The following is a 22,173-nucleotide window of genomic DNA, read 5'->3' on the forward strand; positions in this document are numbered from 1 at the left end:
TCTTATTCCTTACTCTTATTATTAATATCTGCCGAAACTGTGTCATCACAAAAACAACCACCTGATCATGTCCCAGAGAGTGGTGATGGGATCCTCCAAGATATAACGAATTTGCGCTCTCAAAATGAATCTGAAAATGAACCAAGAGCAGGTTGTTCATGGATGCCTGATAGTCCAGTAAGAAAAAGCGTTTCTAGTTCGTTTATTCATGCTTCTCCGAAAGATATCATGCCATGCCCCAAAGTGCCAGCAGGAAAAAAAAGAGTCACTAGAAAGAGAGGCAAGACTTCAATTCTGACAGCATCTCCGTATAAATTAGAGTTGGAAGAAGCACTTAGGAAGGCTGAAAATGTAAAAAAAGCGAAAGTGGATAGAATAACTAAGAAAGTGTTAAGCGATAGAAGTAAAGATACGAAAAAGAAAGCTGCTAAAAGTGCTAAGGGTAAAAGCAGTAAAAAGAAAGAATTATCCTTAGAAAGCTCCGATGACGGAAAAGAAGATGAAGACACCAAATGCCTTTACTGTAATGAAAGATATTCAAAGTCTATAGAAGGATGGTGCTCTTGTCAAAGTTGCAAGAAATGGGCCCATATGTCTTGTGCTGGCTTAGACAGTGATGACGATGATTCAGTGCTTATCTGCGAATTTTGTGACCAGTAAAACCCTATCTATCTAGTGAATCACTCGATTTTGGTGGGCCCCAGACGTATGGGGCAGGATGGGAATTATCCACTTTTTTAAGCCAAATTTTTTTAAGTGATTGTTATTATTATTTTTATTACATTGTGATATGGTTATGTTCTTGAAAAACCAAAATTAAGATTTTTATCTTCATACCTGTTATAAAATAAGAGACTTAGAAACCAAATATCTATATAGAAAGGCCTGTAATATGATTTTTATAAAAGGATGGTCCAGTTAAAAAAAATGCTTCATGTAATATCATTATCAGCTTAGAAGGTGATAATGGTAACTTTAAATTAATCTACGAAGTTTATCTCGAGTAGAACTCATTTTATCTTTCGTTATTTGGTGGCTCATTCTCCCCCGTGGTATGGGGTAGAACGGGAAATTTCCACTTTTTTTTATAACATTTTTTTTTAAGTGATATTACTATTTGTTCCTAATGATTGTGCAATTATTATGTTCCTAAAACAATTAATATATGATTCCATGACTTGATTTCTGTTGTTTTCCTTCATAGAGATCTTAATTGTATGTTAAACATTAGGGGGCTCATTCTGCCCTGGTTTCCCCTACTTGGTGCAACGGGTTGGTGTAAGCAACTCGACGTCAAGGGCCTATTTTGCGTGTGGCCGTAATAATAATAACAATTATATCCAAATACATCCTAATAGAGTCAATAGAAACAGACAAATGAGGTTGCAGCGTACTCGCCATCAAATATTACACACACCGCCATGACAATGTTGCCAAATACATTCACCAACAACTTGCACTCAAACATAGTCTGACAGAAATACATACACCCTACTCCAAATATAAACCGAAAAATATGCTGGCAAATAATAAAGTAAAACTCTATTGACATCGAGATATCATCAACGACCGCACTATCTTCAGCAACAGACCTGACATAACACTAACTGTCAAATCTACAAACACCATCTACCTCATAGATATTGCCGTTCCCAATACAAGCAATCTAAAACAGAAACACAGTTAAAAAATACAAAAATACATACCTTCAGCAGACGAAATCAAACAAATGTGGCACCAAGAAACTATTAAGATAGTCTCCATTATAATTTAGTCAACTGGTATCATACCGAAAAGCCTTAAAAATGATAGATCTGCGCCCTAAAACCTACATATTTCTGCAAAAGTCAATTGAAGAAAGAAAGAAAGAAAGGAAAATAAATTATTTGGCAACATTTTACAATAAATAATACAAAACAAATACATTATATGTTACCAAAACGGTCACCACTCAGCTTTTTGTAATGAGACGTTGAAGAACGCCTCATTACGCTGGTTTTCAGTGGCGCCATATATGGACAAAAAAGTAAGATAAAAATAAAACAAAAAGAAATATAAAGATTAGCTGGTATAAAACTTAATTACAAATATAATCAAAACTTAAAATATTAAACAAAACCATAAACTAATCCTAACATAGATACATAATAATAAAAATGAAATAAATACCAAAAATGTGATTATAATGTAGTGTAAGTGAGGTGAGTATACGTAGTGTAAGTGAGGTGAGTATATGTAGTGTAAGTGAGGTGAATAGTGTTAACACATTGTACAAATTGGCTCTGATCACTTTTTAAGAACTTTGCAAGCAATGCACGACTACCTTATGTAATGAGATTATAATTGAGTTGATAATAAAAACTTCTTATAGGCTAATTTAAAAGAGGCAACAGATTTTTTTTTTGAATTGTATTATTTATTATTATTATAGAGACTTGCTCGATAGTCCGACGCTTCTTTAACATGAGGTCACTCCAAAATACACCTGATACAACTAATTCTACACGAAATCACCACTCACTCTCATCCCATTAGAATAACACAACCGAACCCAGAATACTTGACTTAGGCCCGGACATGGTTCCGATATCCGATCTTGAGTCGAGTTCAAGAAAAATCTTTGTCATAATAATAATAAAAGCATTATTTATCTACCATTGACTTACAATTATATGGACGTCGGGTCCGCGCTAAAAAGTGTCCGAACTTATAGGGTGTTAAAATCGTATACAGAGCGTCATTCACGCTTTAGTCTTCGTTTGTTCGACTGACAGCGAAGCAAGCAAAATTAGACAGTACTGCGATGACATTACAATTTAAATTCAACGTTTTAGCTTTTTCATATTCCTTTACATGTCACTACGTTTAAATAGGTTGACTTGGGACATTTTTTTCGTGGTTTTTGTATTAGATCCGTCGTCCATTTATTTGTAAGTCAATGTTATCTACCTAAAAAGTAGTAGTACTGCCACCATAATTATTTCTGCCGCCACGCAGTAATGTGAACATCATTGCGTCATTATTTTTTATGTGAAATTACTACACTAGTTTGTTATTTTATCTTTGCATTAATAATCATAACAAACAAGTGTAGTAATTTCACATAAAAATAATTGAATATCAATTCAATAAAAATTTAAATACAATGAATAGCGACATCTCTAGCCGGGGCTGGTAGCTGTAAAGGTATCTAACTGGGTGACGAAATACTTTCATAGATTTCTTTAGTTACGGCTAAAAAGCCGTTGAAAAATCCAAATGCAAAGATACGACAACAAGCACATTCGTGAGATCCGCTGGTTCGTTCCGTGGCTTAGTTGGTATAGCGTCTGGCACGGGAGTGTTCGATTTTTTAAAAATAAATAATTAGAGTTGATTTGTCAACTTCGTGTCTCAGGGTGATGGGTGCAGTAATGAAAAATGAAAATGAAAATAGTTTATTAGTACCATCACAAACTACAAAATTCTTGTTACATATATTAATAAGTACTAGTTGTATAGTTAATTATAGTTTGTGAGGAAGCTGGAATCTAAACTAGGTCGAAACCTGTGCTATAGCTTCCAGGCCCCCCCACCACGGAAATAATTGTGACTTGAAACGTAAGCACTTAACAATTAACAAAATGCATGTCTGGGGTGTGTGTGTGTGTGTGTGTGTGCGTGTGCGTGTGTGTGTGTGTGTGTGTGTGTTTGCTTGCCCGGGCGCGAGACAAGTTATTAGGTAGTACATATTTTATAACTATGTTAATATTTCAAGTACTCTTTCGGTTTCGTCGTAATTCTGTACCTTAAGCTATTTAGCTATTTTATTTTTGTTTGCGATTTTACATGCATTTACTATATTAAATTTTTTATTTATATTGATGATAATGATAAAACCTCGAAGCAAAGGAAGTACAAACCTTATTTGTCTTACATACTGCATAGGATCTTCTAGCCGTGGATACTCTAATCTAATTATCAATACGTATATTAGAGTGTTGTCGAAGTACCGTGTGCAGAATATAGATTTGACGAACAGAGAGAACATCTGCATCGTGATAAAGTTGCGTCGTTGGAAATCTTCGCGGCTTAAACAAGCACACTTTCAGCAACACTCTCTGTGCTCTTTCCAATTCCATCATCGCAGACTTAGTGGCTCCACCCCAGGATGTAATGTTCAGTAGCAGTGTTCCTCAGGTTTTTGCGATTAAAAGCTCTGAATGGCACTGCAACTGCTAAAGACAAGCCTTGCTTACCACCAGGTGCAGAAATTGCTATTCCCGTCACTTGGTATAGTAAAAACCATATTGCACTGTACATTTTGCCAACAGCGAATAGGCTGTACAAAACTGCCAAAATTGTTCTTAGTCTACTATGGTATGTTTGTCCGAATGCCTGATATATTATACATTGTACATACATGTTTTAAAGCCAAGACGATAACGACCAACTTGTTTTAAATCCTGTAAAACCACTTTCATGCATAACAAGTATTTTTGTAATGGTGCCAAAAACTCGGAACACGTTACCGAAAGTACTAAGGTTTGAGGAAAAGTTTTATAAAATTTAACATTTGAACAAATTTATTGGTAAATGAAATGTGTGGCGCAGTTTTCGAATTTTAAATAACAAATCCCTATTTGAACATATATATTTTTTAATGTATTTCCTGAACAATGAAAAAAAATGGCGGGTATTTGAAGACACAGTGTTTGTAGTTTTATTGTTTCATTATTATTATAAGTATATTCTTTTGAATTTTTTTAATTACTTGTTACCATTTTAAACCGATGGCTTTATAGCCAATGCTAAAAAAAAATATTGAGCATTTGCTACAGCCATCAGCTTAAAATTATAACATATATATAATAATTAACAAAATTCAAATTGCTTTAAACTTAAACTATAAATTAGTTCATGTAAAAACTGTAACCCACCATTCACCATTTTGTTTTTTTTTCCGATTTTTTTACATAAAATCTTTGTCATAAGTATTTTTTCTTGGTATATGGGCAACGGTATTAAGATCGTACAGCACAGTTCGATGTTTTTCAAATGTTATTATTTCATACTATCTTTTTCCATACATCTAGGTACAGAAGCAAGATAATTTCAAGCAGCGTGCAGCGCCTTAATCGTTAAAGAATTGAATATAGTAGAACGTTAATCAAATTCACACAAAGGCAACAGAAACGTGTACATAGATCTTAATCTTGCATTAATTTAATAGAGACGATATTAGCGTCCTGTCTTTTTATACCAGGGCCCCTTCTTACGTCCGTATCTGTTAAGACAGGAGCTCATTATGGCAAGCGACATTCCTGGCGAGTGATTATGCGGACAGGTTCCAACGCCCTTGTTCTCCTGGTACACTTACTGCTTTATTAACTGCTGATGGTTCCGTTTACAATTATTATGCCTACATATACTACTAAGTTAAAAAAACTAATGCTTTTTGTGTATTGCAAACAAAAATTGTTCTTTGTCATACCGCCCTACCGACTATATTAAGACTAGAGTTGACGCACTAGGGAAATTTTGTGTTGGGTGCCATGGACATACACATAGACAACCACAAATTACACCCAACATCATGAAAGAGATAAATATTTCTCCCGGCCCGGGGATCGAACCTGGGACCTCTGCATGGCATGGTAACCGTTCGGCCAAGTAGGCACTTAAAAAAACGCTTTACACTAGTTTAAAGCTGTTGTTGTTGATTGTTTAGAAGAACTTTTTTATAAAAAAAAACCGACTTCAAAAGTACCTGGAATTACATCTATTTGCCAAGTCTTGTTGAAATCGGTTACCGGAAAGTACGCGACCGATTTCATCTCCCAGTTTGACATTCTTACAGGTGGAATATTTTCATCAAATTTAAGTGGGACCAATACTGGTGTATCATCTTTCCAACAAAAAAGAATCATCAAAATCGGTTTACAAATACCAGAATAATCGCGTAACAAACGTACAAAACTATTGCAGCAGTAGAGCTCCTTGTGAAAGAGTTCTTTGCGATTTAAAGCTCTGTTGAGTGGCACTACAACTGTTATGGACAGGTGTGTAGCTCACCACCAGGCGCACAACTCGTACGTCCCGTCACTTGATATTATAAAAAAAAAACAATCCTACTTCTACTGAAGTCACAAAATGTTACAAGATAAGTAAGTTTTTTCCAAAACACGAGTTTTAGTTTTTTTTATAACATTATTTTTCACATTGACGAATTAATTTATTTAGGAAACATAGATGGCAGGACTTGAAACTTAGACACGTAAAAAATTAAATCAGTTACGCTTAAGCTAACTTTTTAAAGTGCATTACCTTTAAACGCGCACCTTTAATTCATTGTATTCAATTCACACGAGGATATCACCGTCACCGGACTGTTTATTATTACGGGCTTTTATAGTGGCACTCCTTTGTTGAGGTAAGGGTTCTATGACTTTGCATCCCCTTCAGAAAACTGTCGATTCATGGAAAATAAGTGGCAAGAAAATTTAAAGACGTTTCTAGACAATGTATTGTTCTATTTGAACAACTTTTGTTTAAGTCTTTAAAAGAAATTGAAACAAGTAATTTTGATTTTTTGTTTAAATGGAATATTAAGTATATAAGTGTTCATTTTGCTAGGGTTAAGCTGCAGGGACACTGGCTTTATTTTAGAATTAATTTTTTACAAACGAAATGTAATGTATATAGCATAGTATTCGTCTTCTATTTAGTTCACTTGATATAAAAAAAAATATTGAATACAGCGGTTATCTTATAAAATTTCGAGGTAGTAAAGTTTATCTTTTTTTTCTATCGTGAAGATTTTTAGGAACCGTATTTTCACACCGTATAGTAATCAGTGTAAATCCTTAATTTAACTGTATATTTTTTCTAAAGTGATTATTGATTCAAAACTCACTGTTATTCTGAATCAACCAAAGCCATTTGAGGTTGTACAGACTCTTAAGTAATGAACATAACTAAGTTGAAGGCTTCTTTATATCATATCTATGGTATACAAAGTAATGCTTGCCGTTATTGTGAAAGAATTCGCCAATAGGCGTATGGTACTCGTCGATTGTTGCCCAGGGTGTACCAGGCGTACAGAAAAGGTATGGTGCGTCCCAGCTCCTTTCGTGCAGTTTTTTTGTACCAGTAGAGCTCCTTATAAAATAATTTAATAATAATAATAATTCGTTTATTTGCTTAAAGCATGGTATAACAGAAGATGTTACAAGAGACAGTGCCCGTACAAACATGTTTCGTGTATAATATGAAAAAGCACGCAACCGTCTAGTTACATAATGTGAATTAGACTACCACAACACAATAATAAAAACAATGTCATTTAAAAAATTATTCTGTTCAATATTCTGGCTAATTGCATTTAGACAAGTTTTGCAAAATTGTCCCAACTCATATGCACCACGCAAGTGACCCCGCCACCCGCTTCACCGAGCGATACGTAATCTTTCTCGATCGCTTATTTACTTATTTTTTAAATTAAGATTATGTACTAGTATTGTTATAATTTACTATTTATTTACATTAATTAGAAAAGTTGACTGAAAGAAGTTCTTTTGTAACTTAGATTTGGTATTTACCAACTTTAGGTTACATGAAAGTATTGCTAGAAGTACCTAGCTCCACAGCTACGAGTATGCAGAGATTCGCACGTGAGTTTTGTTTCAACATTAGACTCCACAACTTTGAAAGCTGAAACTTCGTATCCTCCGCGTAAACTAAACGTTTCACATCATGCCATAAGAATAGACACGCACTTGTACTTGCACTTGGATTATCATGCAGGTTCTGGTGAACCTGGTAGCGGTTTTTTTTTACACTACTAACTCTTGTTTACAAACCAAACCAAAAACCAAAAAAAAGTAGACGCAGTACAGGAAGCAAGGTCGACTGATCTACCTCTGTCGGTCTGCGCATTTAAAGTTTGCAAGTCCCGTGCAAGTCAATGACCTTTGAATCAAATTTGTTTACCGCAATTAATTAAAAAATAGGAATTTACGAATTCTTTTTTTCGATTTAGGTTAGGTTGCGTTCCCATTATGTCTTGGCGACAGACAGTCACCAGTTTTAAGTGTCGTGGGTTGTATTATTATATTTAAATAAAGTTGTTACCACATAGAACTACACGATTATCTGTCGTTCACGACTTTTTTGACGTTACGACGACAGACTGCCGTAAAAGTGGGAAAAGCTAGAACGACAGTCGTCTGACGATAAATAAAAATGAGACGACAGTTCAAAATACATTTTAAGTGCTTTTTATATATTTTGAAATAAATCTTCAATATTATTCTAGTTAGTGCATTAATGAAAAACATAATATTATATCGATATAAGTACCTAATGAACATGTGTAATTAATAGGATTCTATTAATAGAATTGAAGATAACAGATTGACTTAAGAATTTTCGCTATGTTGCCGCTCTGACCACGTAAGTGATGGTTAACTCTACCATTTCACGCACACATTTGCAGTGTGCAGATAGCGCCTTGCTGTATGTAGTAGTAGTAGGCAAATAACTTTCGACCGTTGTATGGAGCGTCTGGGGTGTGGCCGAGCGTTTTGGGTTGCGTACCTCCTATCATGGCAAAATAAGCTCTATTCACTTAGCTTTTACTTAAATGAGCGTCCCGGGTGAGTCTGGCTTGAGTTTGGTCTATCAGCCGGGCGGTGGCCGCGCCGTTGTATTATACAGAGGAGTATAAATGTTGTTTCCTAGTAAATAGAATTCAGATTCCCCGTTAATGTACATGAAGGCGTGGTAACTGGGTGGTCGCCGCGCGGCGGCCGCGCGAAAACTTTCTCCTCGTGTAACTGGGCCCTCAGGGAGCTGGTGAAATTACAGGCCCATTTGATTTACCAACTTATGTCTCAGGGTGACGGGCGTAGTGGCAGTGCCCTTCAGATCTTTGTGTTTTAAAGCTCTGAGTGGCTCTCCTACTGTTATGAACACCATTACCAGGCGTACGGCTTGTTCGTTCCGCTACTTGATGTCATAAAAAAAAAGGTAGCTGGAGTGATCTGTAACATAGTGCCATATAATATCATTGAGTGCAACTGTCAGATCTATACGGTACTTGTGTTTTCAGTTATTAACTTTCCCACCTTTAATTCTGTACAGAGACAGCTTGGAATAGCTTTCGTTTCGCAGTAAGTGGTGGAATAATCTACTACGTTTATAAAAACATTGATCCCTATTAAAAAACAATGTATTCATATTCATATTCGTATTCATATTCATTTATTCATTGCCACCATATGTTAGAAAAGGTCTTAACTTAAATACATGTGTTCATATGGACCCCGTTAGGGCACTGCAAGATTTAACAATTTGAGAGAGGAACTTAATATAATATTACCTACTCACTTTCACATGTAAGTAACGGCTTCTGTACGTAACTTAGAAATGAAACCTATTAACTGTTTTCTCATTATAAAACTCATGAAACCTCTCAAAAATCTCATTTCAATTTGTTTCATTTTGAGTATTTTTTATATCTCTTTTAAATTTATTACTTAATAACATACTTTTAAGGTACCATTAATTTTAACTTCAGTAAGATGGCAGACTTTACACGCAATTATGTAATTTTAATGTTACTATCCGAGAAACAATATTCTAGTAGCTATGAACAGGTCCTTATCTCAACAAAGCTTACGACTAGTGTTGTATATAGTTTAAATATAGAAGCAATATCGACACTTTTCACAACATCAAAAGTATAATTTGACTAAACCAACTCGTGTTCGGTTGTCGGTAGGACAAATTTTGGAAATGAATATTTCTAAATCGGTTCTGGTAGTAAAATTTATTGCTCTGGTGTTCATAGTACAGGTAATTCCCTAGTTTATAATGAACTGTCTTTTTTAATTAATAATAAACAAGTCATTGAACCATAATAGACTATACAATTGTGCTGTTAATGCTACAAATCGATCCGTTGCACTGCAATTTACAGACAGTGCTTCTTTGTACTTGAAACATGAAGGGTTGTAGGAGTACCCATCCAGGAAAGTTTCTTAATTAAGAGTGACAATTTTGGTGAAATAAAAAAATTGTGCCTGTAGGCACATGGAATTTATCAACTATGCTTCAGGGTGACGAGGGCAGTGGCAGTGCCCCTCAAATCTTTACGATTTAATGCTTTGAGTGGCACTGATACTATTATGGCCAGGCGTGTAGCTTACCATTAGGCGCACGACTTGTTCGTCCCGTCATTTGATATTATAAAAAAAAAACTTCTCCAAAAAATAAGTAATTTTAGTAGCATCGATACGGCGAATAATCGATCGATCTCAATTTGTACTAATGATAAACTGTTTAACATCGATAATTTTATGCAGGTACTAAGTACTCTGCCCATCACTACTCAATAGAAGAGCTCAGACAATAGGTTGTGTTTTCTCTAAGATAATTAATTAGCAATATAGGAGCACCTGTGTGTTTACTTGCCGTCGCATAATATGTACAACTTACTACAACTGTTATGGACGGGCACATAGCTTACATCAGGCGCACGACTTGTTCGTCCCGTTATTTGATATTATAAAAAAATTTATGTAACATAGAAATTAAAGTCAAAAGTAGATGCCGCTACTGGGTTTTCATTCGTCGACCTTCGAATTAGGCAGCCGTTTTCCCACTGACCTACCATCGCTTTTAACAAAGAAATACATACGTTAAATTGTATATATACCTGTAGGCTTAGAATAATAACGCATAGAAACCTAGTCCGCACACGCTAAGTGAGGCAAATTGAAGCGCGCCCAATGGGCCTACACGAGCGGGCGGGCCTTCGGTGCTCAAGGTCAACTTGCACCGCGAACAGATCAAGAATTTTAGCTAAAAATGACGAATTGTGCGGTAAATGAGTGTAAAAATACGTCAGACAAACATAAAATAGATACTAACATCACATTTCACAAGAAAGTAACGCGTTTCAACTTGTATTTTTATATAAATATTCACTAAAACCGAAAATTAACCTACTACTAAAACTAACCTACATGAATTTGATTTTTGCCTCACTTGTGACAGTTCGTTTGATATGATACTATCATTCTATGCGTTATTATTGTAAGCCTGTAGGTTATAAATATATTTTTTTCTTTCGAATGACTTTAAAAATGGTTAAAGCGCATTTCACTAACCTCTATTGAAAGCACATAAATTTTAAAGATGCATAAGGTTATTCGCAAAATTACATCGCATGTGGCCATAATACAATCTTACGGCGTTTTCCTTCACTTCTCGGAATAACTGTTTACGTAAATCGATTTGACAATAAATTATGGAATATTCGCCTAAGTACAACGCGGCGGCGAACTGGAGAGAGCTAAAGGTTAGACAACTCCAATTCAAATATGATCTTTAATTCATAGTTACGCAAAAGAGCCGCTTAAACTCTACTACTCATTCTTATAGCCGATTCTCCTGAGAATAATGAATGAAAAACTCTAGGGGTTGTAGTTTGTAAATAAACATTTGCACACAATTACCATTTACAATATTTATTTCTCATATCATAAATCTAGCAACCTGGAAGGGCTAAACGGGTTATTACCATGGATTCGGTTAAAAAACCGATTTCAAAAAAGGTGGAGGTTCTCAATTCGTCTGTTTGCTTTTTTTTGTATGTATGATACGCGATAATTGAACCGATTTTGAAGGTTCTTTTTTTGCTGAAAGAGAGTACCTCAGTAGGTCCCATTTAAATTTGAAGATAATATTCCACCTCTAAGGATGGCAAAATGGGGGATGAATCCGGTTTCGCGCACTTTCCGGTAACCGACTTCAATAAAACTTGGCAAATAGATGTCATTCCACAAACTTTTGAGGTAGATTTGTTTATTAGGTACTCTGTACTGCTAATTAATGTCATCCAAGTACGTAGAAGTCGTATAATAATAACCTTTAGTATAAAGTTTTTGTTTCATTGTTTACAAGTAAAATAAATGTAAAGAAAGTTATTTTACTTGAAAATAAACAATAAAAAAGGAACCTTAATTCATGAAGCTATACTTAATGTTAGAACTCTAATAGTGTGGCTACGATAAAGCTACTAATTAAATAAATAAAACTGCTTTGTATCCATTTTAGAAACGTAAATTTCCCAAATAATTGGTCCTATCGGGATTGATGTCAGCCCGTGACCACGATCACTGCAACCTAGTCGAACCGTCGGCATAATAAATACGTGTTCAAATACATATGAAAGCGATTTCATCGCGTTTAGTTTACTTAGGGTCGTATTCTAGAACTCTACTCAATGCTCAAGTCAGGATTTGAGTATGGTTTAAAGCACTCGAAATCATACTCAAGTACCTGCCATTAGGGTCGTATTTCCAGTGCTTGTGTTTCCATTGCAATCCTGACTTGAGCATTGAGATCTAGAATACGACCCTTAGTTTATCGCCAAGTTTGTGCTACCTCGTAAGATAACTAAACAAGTTTTGATAAGTTCTAAATATCCATCATCAATATCCCAACATTTTATACGTTCCATTGCTTGCATTTGGTTTCGGGGTTAGACTATAGGCCAATTGTCCAGAGAAATGTTCTTCACTAAGAGACAGACTTTACTTGAAAGAGATGACAAAAGGTCAAAGGCTTTTCTTTTTTCTTAATTAATTTAATTTTATGAAAATCATAATACAGTTAAAGATATAAAGTACGCGTGGCATAAGGCAGGTAGTAGTATAAATAAAAAGGTAGATTTTATTTTTATTATGTAAACCTGGGTGAATTAGCATAAGGTAAATAGCTGTGTCGTTTTTTAAACAAAGGCCGCTACGATTAGATTGTCGTTTATTTTAACTAATTTGTTATATGGACGACTTAGGGCGCGTTCCCATTATGTCGTAACGTTTTATTTACCGTTGGACGACTGTAGCGTCTAGCCTGTTCCTATATTACGACAATCTGTCGTAGTTGATACGTGGATGTTTATTTTATCATTGGACGACTGTCGTGTCTAGTTGTTACCACTAGATAGCGACGACAATTTATCGGTTCACGGCAGCTGCCTTGTCGTTCGCACGACAGAATCGTTTGAAGCTTCGATTATCTGTCGTCACATTTTTATCATGACGTTTTATTTATCATCGGATGACTGTCGTTCTAGCTCTTCCCATTATTACGGCAGTCTGTCGTCGTGTCGTCAAAAAGTTTATCGTGTTTTACTATATGTGAACAACTTCATTGAAATATGCAAACCACGACACTTTAAAGTGCACGACTATGTATTGTCACGACATAACGGGAACGTGCTCTTAGGATGTTAAACGGCAAAACTACTCGTGCCATCTTAAGGTTCAAGAGGGGTTAACAGTTAATTAGTAGCCTTAATGGAGTACAATGTAGAATTAAACGCATTCACAATCTTTTTGTGTTTACGTTACAATTTAATTATGTTTTTAAAAATTTTATCAAACTTCAGTTCTTGGAAAAAGGCGTCTCACAAGGTTCTCCACTGAGGCCAATATTATTTATACAATTATATACATAAAACGCCAATAAAATTTGCTTTATTTATTTGCGAGGTTTTTTTTCTGCGTTATCATTATCTTGAGTTTATGTGACAAAGCTTTTAAATTTTATCGTAAGTTAGTTTTTAGAATGAGACGTTCCACAGGGTTCGCTATTGAGCCCAATTTTATTTATTCAAAGGTAAACTCGATTTTGAATTCCTTAATACAGTCTAAATCTATTATGTTGAATTCACTTTATATTTCTCTTGGTTTTGTATTCTATGTAAGTATGTACATTTTAAACAAACCGGAACAGAAAACAAGCTAGAAGTAAAGTGACCCCATTATTTTTGTTCAGTGTGCATTATGCAAAGCAGAATAAAGGAATAAAAATGTCCTGTGCAGATGTGGACACTGTATTGCTTCGGGTTAGTCTTTTTTAGAAAATTATAGACAAGCAAAATTGAAGCCGGAGTAGTTTATTTTTCACTGAAAAAAACATATTAGAAAATATAAATCCAAACGAGAAGCAGCAATTAAAATTTTGTGACAAAGTAACAGAATCTCGTTAATTACAAAGTCATTCCAAAGCTACTAAAATGTCTTTTCTCCAACTCCACTGACTTCAATCTATTCATACACGTTTGATAATAAAATATGAAGAAAAAATTGAGCTGGTGGTAGCCAAGTAGGTTGCTTCTCAATTGCAAAGTCGACGGTTCGAATCCCTGTAGTGGCATGTATCTATGACTTTAGTTTCTAAGTTGAGTACAGTCAAGAGCACGGCAAGTAATAAACTTTTGTTCGAATATCACCTCAAGAGCAACGGAACAAGATCCTTCAATGTGTAGCTTGATGTTTAATAGCAATATCTCTTACTTATTTTGGCGAAGGAAAACTTTGCGATGAAATTTGCACGTGTAAATTGAAAACTTTTGGACTACTTGTAAAGTCACCAACCTGTATTAGGCTATAGTGGCGGATTAGGCCTAAACCTTCTTGGAAGAGACACGTGCTTAGTAGTAGGACGGTATAATGGCTTGATCATGATCGTTGAGATATCTATTAAATGAAGATGTTTTAAAAAGGGTCAAGGAAGAGATAAATTTTTTAAAGGTAATAGAGAACAAAAGGCGAAAATGTTTAGACATTTGTTACGTAATGACGAATTTATGAGAGTTATAATTGAGGGGAAGATAGACAGAAAAAGAATTGTATACAGCAAACAAATAAAAAAGAACGAAAGTGAGCAGCTATAATGAGTTTAAGGAGATGGCTATAAACCGTGGGGAGCAACGACTACGTCGACAAGAACCTGGCTCACAAATAGGATGATGATAACGGTCTTGATGTCACTGAGGTCACATGATAGAAAATACGTCTCTTTATACGCTTTCTCACAGTTGAAAATGTAGACCATCACAAGGTAAACCTTGCAAGTCAGAGCGGGAGTTATATCGTTAAAAAAGTAGTAAAAAAGTGATGTTGTTTTGTTTTTTATTCGTCTAATAGAACGGTGCTTCGCCGCCGTATTGTAGACAGTTATTGTTACTGGTTAGGGTACTGTAGTGGAAATAACAAAAAATGTGATTTTGAATTAAGTCTCTTGATGGAAAATGATGATTAGGTCGACGATGTAGCATGCATACCTAAATACTGCCTATTCAATCTCACCTTGAAACGGTCCAAGTTATAGCGTTCGGGGAACAAGTCCGCACACAGAGAATTCCACTCCCTAGCCGCTCGCCGTATAAATGTGGAAGCGAATCTAGGGAATATCCACAACATAGGGGTGGAATAGAACCCCAGCTCACGTCCACCGATGGTGGAAAGGGGAAGGCGGAATCAAATGCAATTCCATCGCGCTCTCTCCGTGTTATATCCTTTATGATACCGATAAGCAGGCAACTCTACGGCGGTGTTCAAGGCTCTGCAGCTTAACCTCTATTAATTTCGATTAGTTCTCTTGAGCGGCGTACCTGGAGATGTTCCTCCACGTACCAATCAGGAACACTCAGGCCTAACAGAAACCCATCAGGCGATATATGTGCGGAGACAGTAATAGCCTTAACGTTCTTCGAAAATGTGAAACAATAACACATAGAGCAATAACAATATCATTTTCGATCTAACAGTACTCGAACGTTTGCATGCCAATCTATCTATGTATTACTATTCGTAACAAACTAGAGGAGTAATTTTACAAAAATAAATGAATATCATGCTAAAGTAAAATTGAGACATTTCCGAATGAGTTCCCTAGAAGAAAGGAGGATAACGATTGATTTATCTTTCGTGTCCAAAATATTTACCCATAAAATCGAGTGCCCTCAATTACTAAGTAAATTTAACATACGTGTCCCAGTAAGATACCCTCGGAATAAAGTAACTCCTCTATCTCCACCGCTTCGAAAAACAGTGTTCGGTTCAAATTCTCCCATCTCCAGACTGTGCAAATTGGTAAATGAATATAGTGACCGACTAGATATTCACAATGACTCACCTAACAGGATCCGCTCTATTATAATAACTCGCAATTAATTACAATTAAATATACATTTTTACCCCCGTAGTTACTTTTTTACTTAACAAATATTTCCTACAATTATGATGTTCTTGTTGTAATCCAATGTTTCATTGCGTCTTTACTTGTATTTTTTTTTATTTACTGTTGTTGTTATTAACTTGATGTAGTTTCAAGTTGTCAATTGCATTGGCCATCATGTAAAAATTGCAAGTGGTATTTACCTGTAATTGTTTGATGCATTTAGTTTGTAATTTTTTTTTTTGCTAGCATAAGTTCCTATAATTGTAACAATGTACTCAAGCGTTGGTAAATCTTAAATAAATAAAAAATAAAAAAAAAGTAAAACATCATAATATTCATTACAAGCAACATTTCCTTTAAGTTTCGATAATTGCGGTCACTTTTTTCTTACTGTAGCACTTACGTTTCGAGGTCGAATCTATTTTCACTTTCACTGCAACCTACTTACACTTGATCATCTTTTTTTGTTAACAAACACTAAAAATACACACTGTTTACAAATTTACTTTTGCGGACACAAATTTGTTGTTTAAATTTAATTTAGACGCAGTGAAGTTCGTTGTGAGAGAGTTCGTTTAGACAAGTACTGCCACCTTACTTACGGGTGCTTAATAGCTGATGAAGGTACAGGCACATGGGACTTGCTTAGTTTAATAGCGATGCTTCTCGCTAACAGTGAAGGAAAACGTGACGAACTCCGCTGATAGTACTACTAGGGCTCCTTGTGTAAGAATTCGTCCAGGGAAGTACTGCCACCCTACCTATTTCTACTGTCAAGCGGTAATGTGAACATTACAAATTCAAGTCTAAGTCAAATAATCATTTATTCCATAGGTAAAATTTTTACTCTTGAAAATGTAATTTTTTAAGCTACTGCTCGTTCACTACGCTGACCTCCCTGAGAAGAACGAGCAAGACACTCTAGGAATTACTCTTTTCAAATAAACTTAAATTTTGTGGAATACACTTTGAATCATAATTGTGTGGAATTTAGACTCTTGTTTTCTTTCCATACTTCTTTATCTGAAACATATTCTTATTTTATTATTGTAATATGACTTTTCAATTAAAATACTTTTAATGTAAGTTTTAAACTTAGGAAATGATAATCTTAATATATATATACTCCGGAATTTTATTGTACAATGTTCCCCATAAAATCGTTTACCTTAAAAACGAAATCGTGGTGAGTTTGGAATTAGTTCTACGGTTAATATGGATATCTACTTTCTTAATGAAATTATGTATATTTTTACGCGCTTACAAAATATTTGAGCAAATGTACTGTGATGCCTGATATGACTATGATACCAGTCTCCTTAAACTTTTCTTTGAGAGAAACCCGAGAACCTAAACGGTACACAGAACGAATCGCTCGTTTTTGCAACACAAATATGGTTTGTATATCTGCTGCTTTACCACACATGAGAATTCCGTAGGACATTATACTATGGAAGTAACTAAAGTAAACTAGTCTAGCAGTAGCAACATCGGTAAGCTCACGTATTCTACGGACTGCGTATGCAGCAGAGCTTACTGTGTGTTATTATGTTCCAGTTTTGAAGGGTAAGGCTGCTGGTGAAATTACAGGAACATTGGACTTGCTAACTTCACGTTCCAGGATGATAGGCGTAGTGGGAGTGCTCTTCAGATCTTTGCGATTTAAAGTTTAGAGTGGTACCGCAACTGCATATAGTATATAATAGGCATGTCGCTCACCACCAGACACCTGACTTGCTTGTCCTGTGAGTTGATATCATGAAAAAACCACTCGGCATTTTGGACAATCATAGCTGAAACTCAAATTCAAAATGTGTTTATTTCATAGGTATACAAATTACACTTGAAACCGGCACATTGATTAATATCTACTACTCATTCATAACTCAAATTCCACAGAGAAGAATGATTTAGAAACTCTATGAAACTCTCGATCGAAACAACCTGCAAAACTACAACCTGCAAAGTTACTACTAAGGATTTTTCTCATCCAAATACGCAGAAGCATTTTAGCCGCTCACGTGATGCGCTCCTCCTACCGCAAAATGGCGGCTATTTGGTTTCGCAAATTAGAAAAGGATTCAGTTGAAATACAAATTTTTATAAAGAAAAATTATTATTCTGCATTGCTAAATAAATACCCTCCGTACTACCAACAAAAACATCTCAAATAAAATGCAGTAAACACAGCAAATCCCGCACTTAAAAAGCACTAATGAAATTTTTGGTGTACTTGGATAAATATGATAATATTCCGTTTGAGTGGTTCTAACGTTTACCATGAAATTACTCCTTAAAGTATAGTTTGTAAACATTTATATTCAGGGTAAACTTAAAAAACGCTACTTACGGTATGTTTTCAATAAATAAACACCGAAATCACCAGCCCAAACAATAGCACACACGATTGTCACGACGTATTTTTGAAGTAGTTTATTTTTTTTAAATGACAAACCCAGGCATTAAAAACTTTATGGTTTGCTAGAATAGTTACCGAAATAGCAATTAGTATTAGTTCTTTTACCTGTTATAACTTCGATATCCGGATAAATCGGTATAAAATCATCACCGGCACCTCTAGGTGTGGTATGCGTCTACGGCTGCATGTATCGCGTGAGCGGATATAAACAAATCTACACTGTCTCGTGTGTGTCTATGCGAGGGAATACCCTGTCCGGCTCAGGAGAGTCATCGGCGGGAGTTGACGATGTATTATGTTATACATGTTATGGCAGTCGGTCAGTGTCGTTTACCACCAGACCCTCGACTTGTTCATCCCGCCATTTAATAGCTTTATTCTTTAGTCTATTTTCGTTAGACGAACCGTCGTGTTCATAAATTTACTTAATCACATCATCATTAACATTTCAAAGAGTTTTTGCTCACAAACCCACTCTCGCCACAACAAAACGTAATTTGGGTTTCGGGTCACTGCATCGGTACACTTTATTAAATTCCACACATGACCGGCGTTCGGATTTGCGGTTCTAATCCTGACCACATCCCGGTTTGTTTAAGCGAACGACCATTGTGTTGAACGATGTTGAGTTTTGCGGTTGATCAATGCTTCAATTCATTTATTTCGTTCACATTTTGTGGTCAAAATCAGTCATAATTTCAAATGATAAGCTGTTGTACTTATCTATATCAACAAACTGTGGAGCATAGATGTTTGTTAGGAATTGAGGATTGAACATATTCAAACCATTTTAAAATTTTCATGTGACACCTACAATACATAGCTTAAGAAAATGCCAGTAAGTTATCTTGTTGCCCCGCGAAGCCAGTGAAGATTAAATCAATGCAAAATAGCTGCGCTTGTGTTGAGTATAATTTATGCAGTTAATTTTGCCATCCATAAAATTAATAAAAAAGTAAACAGACACAAAACGCTTCTACAAAAAGACACTCGAGACTTGTTTTGCCTTTCACCAGGCATCATCAGCTGCTTATGTTCACTCTTCGATGCTCGCCCGATGAAAATTTTCCATTTTTATTTACATGGGGATTTGGCACTTCATGCTTAAGTCTCTAAGTTACATATGAGCTATTCTGGAAAACAGACATAGGTGATTTTAGATACGAAATCGGACAAACCGTCCAATTAGGTAGAGCCAACTTCGCGAACGAGATCAATCGTCAACTCTGACTCAGTTGGGTACCTTTAGGGAAGTTCCGGGACGCCTTCTCATCCGCAATACCGCAGTCCTTGAAGACAAACATCTTCGAGCAGTACCTGTTGCCAGAGATGACCTACAGCTCTGAGATGTGGTCGATAACTATGGGCCTCACAAAAGCTCAAAGTTACTCAACGAGTAGACGAGCGAGTAATGCTCGGCATTACTCTACGCGATCGAATCAGAAATGAGGAGATCCGTAGAAGAACGAATGTTACCGACATAGCTCAAAGGATTAGCAAAATTTGGTGAAATTACAGGCACATGGGACTTGTCAACTTATGTCTCAGGGTGACGGGCGCAGTGGCAGTGCCCCACATCTTTGCAATTTAAAGCTCTGAGTGGCACTGTAACTGTCATGGACAGGCGTGCAGCTTACCATCAGGCGCACGACTTGTTCGTCCCGTCACTTGATATTATAAAAAAAAAAGTTGAAGTGGCAGTGGGTAGGGCACATAGCTCGTAGAACTGACGGCAGAAACAGAAAGGTTCTCGAATGGAGACACGGGCCGGAAGGCGTTCAAGTGGGACGGCTCCCTACTAGATGACCGACCGATGCACGTTGCGTCTGACCGGCTAGTCTGAAATCTGGGGGTGGGGGTCTATGTTCAGCAGTGGATGTTTTCCGGCTGATATAGTGACGGGATACGAATAAAAGACTTTCATTTTCCATGTGTAGTCATCGCGAAAACTTATGCACTCGACTTGTTTTTGTTGAATAATAAATGTTGAAAAAACACTGCCTTACGAACCTTGCTAATGAACTTACAAAAAAAATATATAGTACATTCTCTGGCAATTGGATTCGTCTTAATGAAATTTCCATGAAGGCATTTGAAATTTCTTTGAAAGGTTGAATTTATTTTGTAAAGGCATAAAGGTAGGCGGGGTAGACCCGAAATTTTTTTAGGTCAATTTATCGTCAATTATTGTCACCGTCGTTCTACCTTTGCGACAATGTCTGCATTGTTCGCAGTATTAAATATATAACAAGGGCTCAAAGAAAAAAGTGTTAGAAAAGAAAAGTACATGAAATATGACATTTTTATTGCAGAAAATAACTTTATCGATTTATATTTAATAGGCGAACTCTCTCTGTTGAATCAAGTTATTTTGATTTGTGTCAAATTCTAGGTGGTTGCATCTTATGCATCGCATTTTAGTAACATAACAGCCGCGGAATTTTGCGAGAAAAATGGCTGCTATGTTTCGTCGTACAGCGCAACAGTCGTTCTTGATACAGCATCTATCGTCCCGTCTAGCTTTTGCAGGTTGTCTTGATCTATATTTGAAATATATTTATAATGTAATTGATAAATGTATACAAATTTCAATTTAAAAAGAGCGACCCCTAGAGTTTCATGGTCATTCTTCTCAGGGGAATCTGCATTACGAATGAGTGGTAGAGTTTAATCAATCTGACGGTTTGAAGTACAATTTGCTTACCTATGAAAGAAATATGATTTGAGTTTTTTTTTGTTTGGAAATCGCAAGATCATAGACATTTTAAATGTCAGTTTTTGTTTTCTTTTTCAGGTATATTCTCCATCGGCAAGGTCCTCAACTTCTTTCCTGTCGGTGGTGAGCGCGAGTGCCAGCCCTCGTCGTACAATGGCTTCGCCCTCGCCGGTATCTGCCTCAATGCCTATGATTGCCGTCAGCGTGAAGGCACCGCCGGCGGAGACTGCGCACGCGGCCTAGGCGTCTGCTGTGTCTGTAAGTAATGATTGATTTTCATCATCACCATACAGGAGTCACGCTTATCGGTACGAAATTTCATTAAGCCGGTTAGAAAAATCTTTATATAAGAGCGAAAAAAGACGCAAGTTTCGCGTCTGCGGTCCTTAATATTTAAACGTATTACACCATACTATAGTATCTACGTACAATATGTACTTAAGAAATTAAGACAAATGCATCTATTCTTGTAGAGAAACTTGAAAAGCAAAATAATGTTTGATGTGCTACTTTCGTCTTACTTTCACGTTTTGAAATCTAGGTTTTTCAGTCACAAATAGACAATGCTCGTGCAATAAACTTAGAGACATATTTATTTACATAAATTTTGTATCCACTTGATTGCTTACCAACTTTAAATTTTATGGTATTGTTATATACCTATTACGCACACTTTGCTAATGCATTTCATATTATGATATTAAATACTTGTGTTCTTCGAAGAATTCAATGCTGACGATTCATTTCGGTTCCTAGTTAATAACACGGCAGAATTGAGATCAGTATGTATAGATGTGTGCCTTAAAATCATAGCGAAAGAAATAAAAGGCGATCACAAAATAACGAACGTTATTACAATAAAAAAAAACAGATCTCATTAATAAGATATAGACACAAAAGCTGCGAATTTACTAAACAATATGGCTGCTCAAAAGAATGCGCGTCGTTAGACATAATTGAAGAACATCGTTCAGAAAATAGTATTCTAGAAGTAAATCTTGTTGCTCGCAGTTACATC

The 22,173-nt window shown here is 35.9% G+C and overlaps 1 protein-coding gene across 1 annotated transcript in view; it reads left to right on the forward strand.

The window, feature by feature from the left end:
• Positions 1–228: 228 nt before the first annotated feature.
• LOC113232286 overlaps positions 229–22,173 on the forward strand; it is a 64,905-nt gene continuing 42,960 nt past the window's right edge. Inside the window, exons 1-2 of the mRNA XM_026466957.1 lie at positions 229–523; positions 21,234–21,413. Of these exons, the coding sequence (XP_026322742.1) occupies positions 229–523; positions 21,234–21,413 (475 nt within the window). The remainder of the gene's footprint in view (positions 524–21,233; positions 21,414–22,173) is intronic.

Source organism: Hyposmocoma kahamanoa, unplaced genomic scaffold (genome assembly GCF_003589595.1).
Source record: "Hyposmocoma kahamanoa isolate Upper Pololo Valley unplaced genomic scaffold, ASM358959v1 68, whole genome shotgun sequence".
Lineage (NCBI taxonomy): Eukaryota > Metazoa > Arthropoda > Insecta > Lepidoptera > Cosmopterigidae > Hyposmocoma > Hyposmocoma kahamanoa.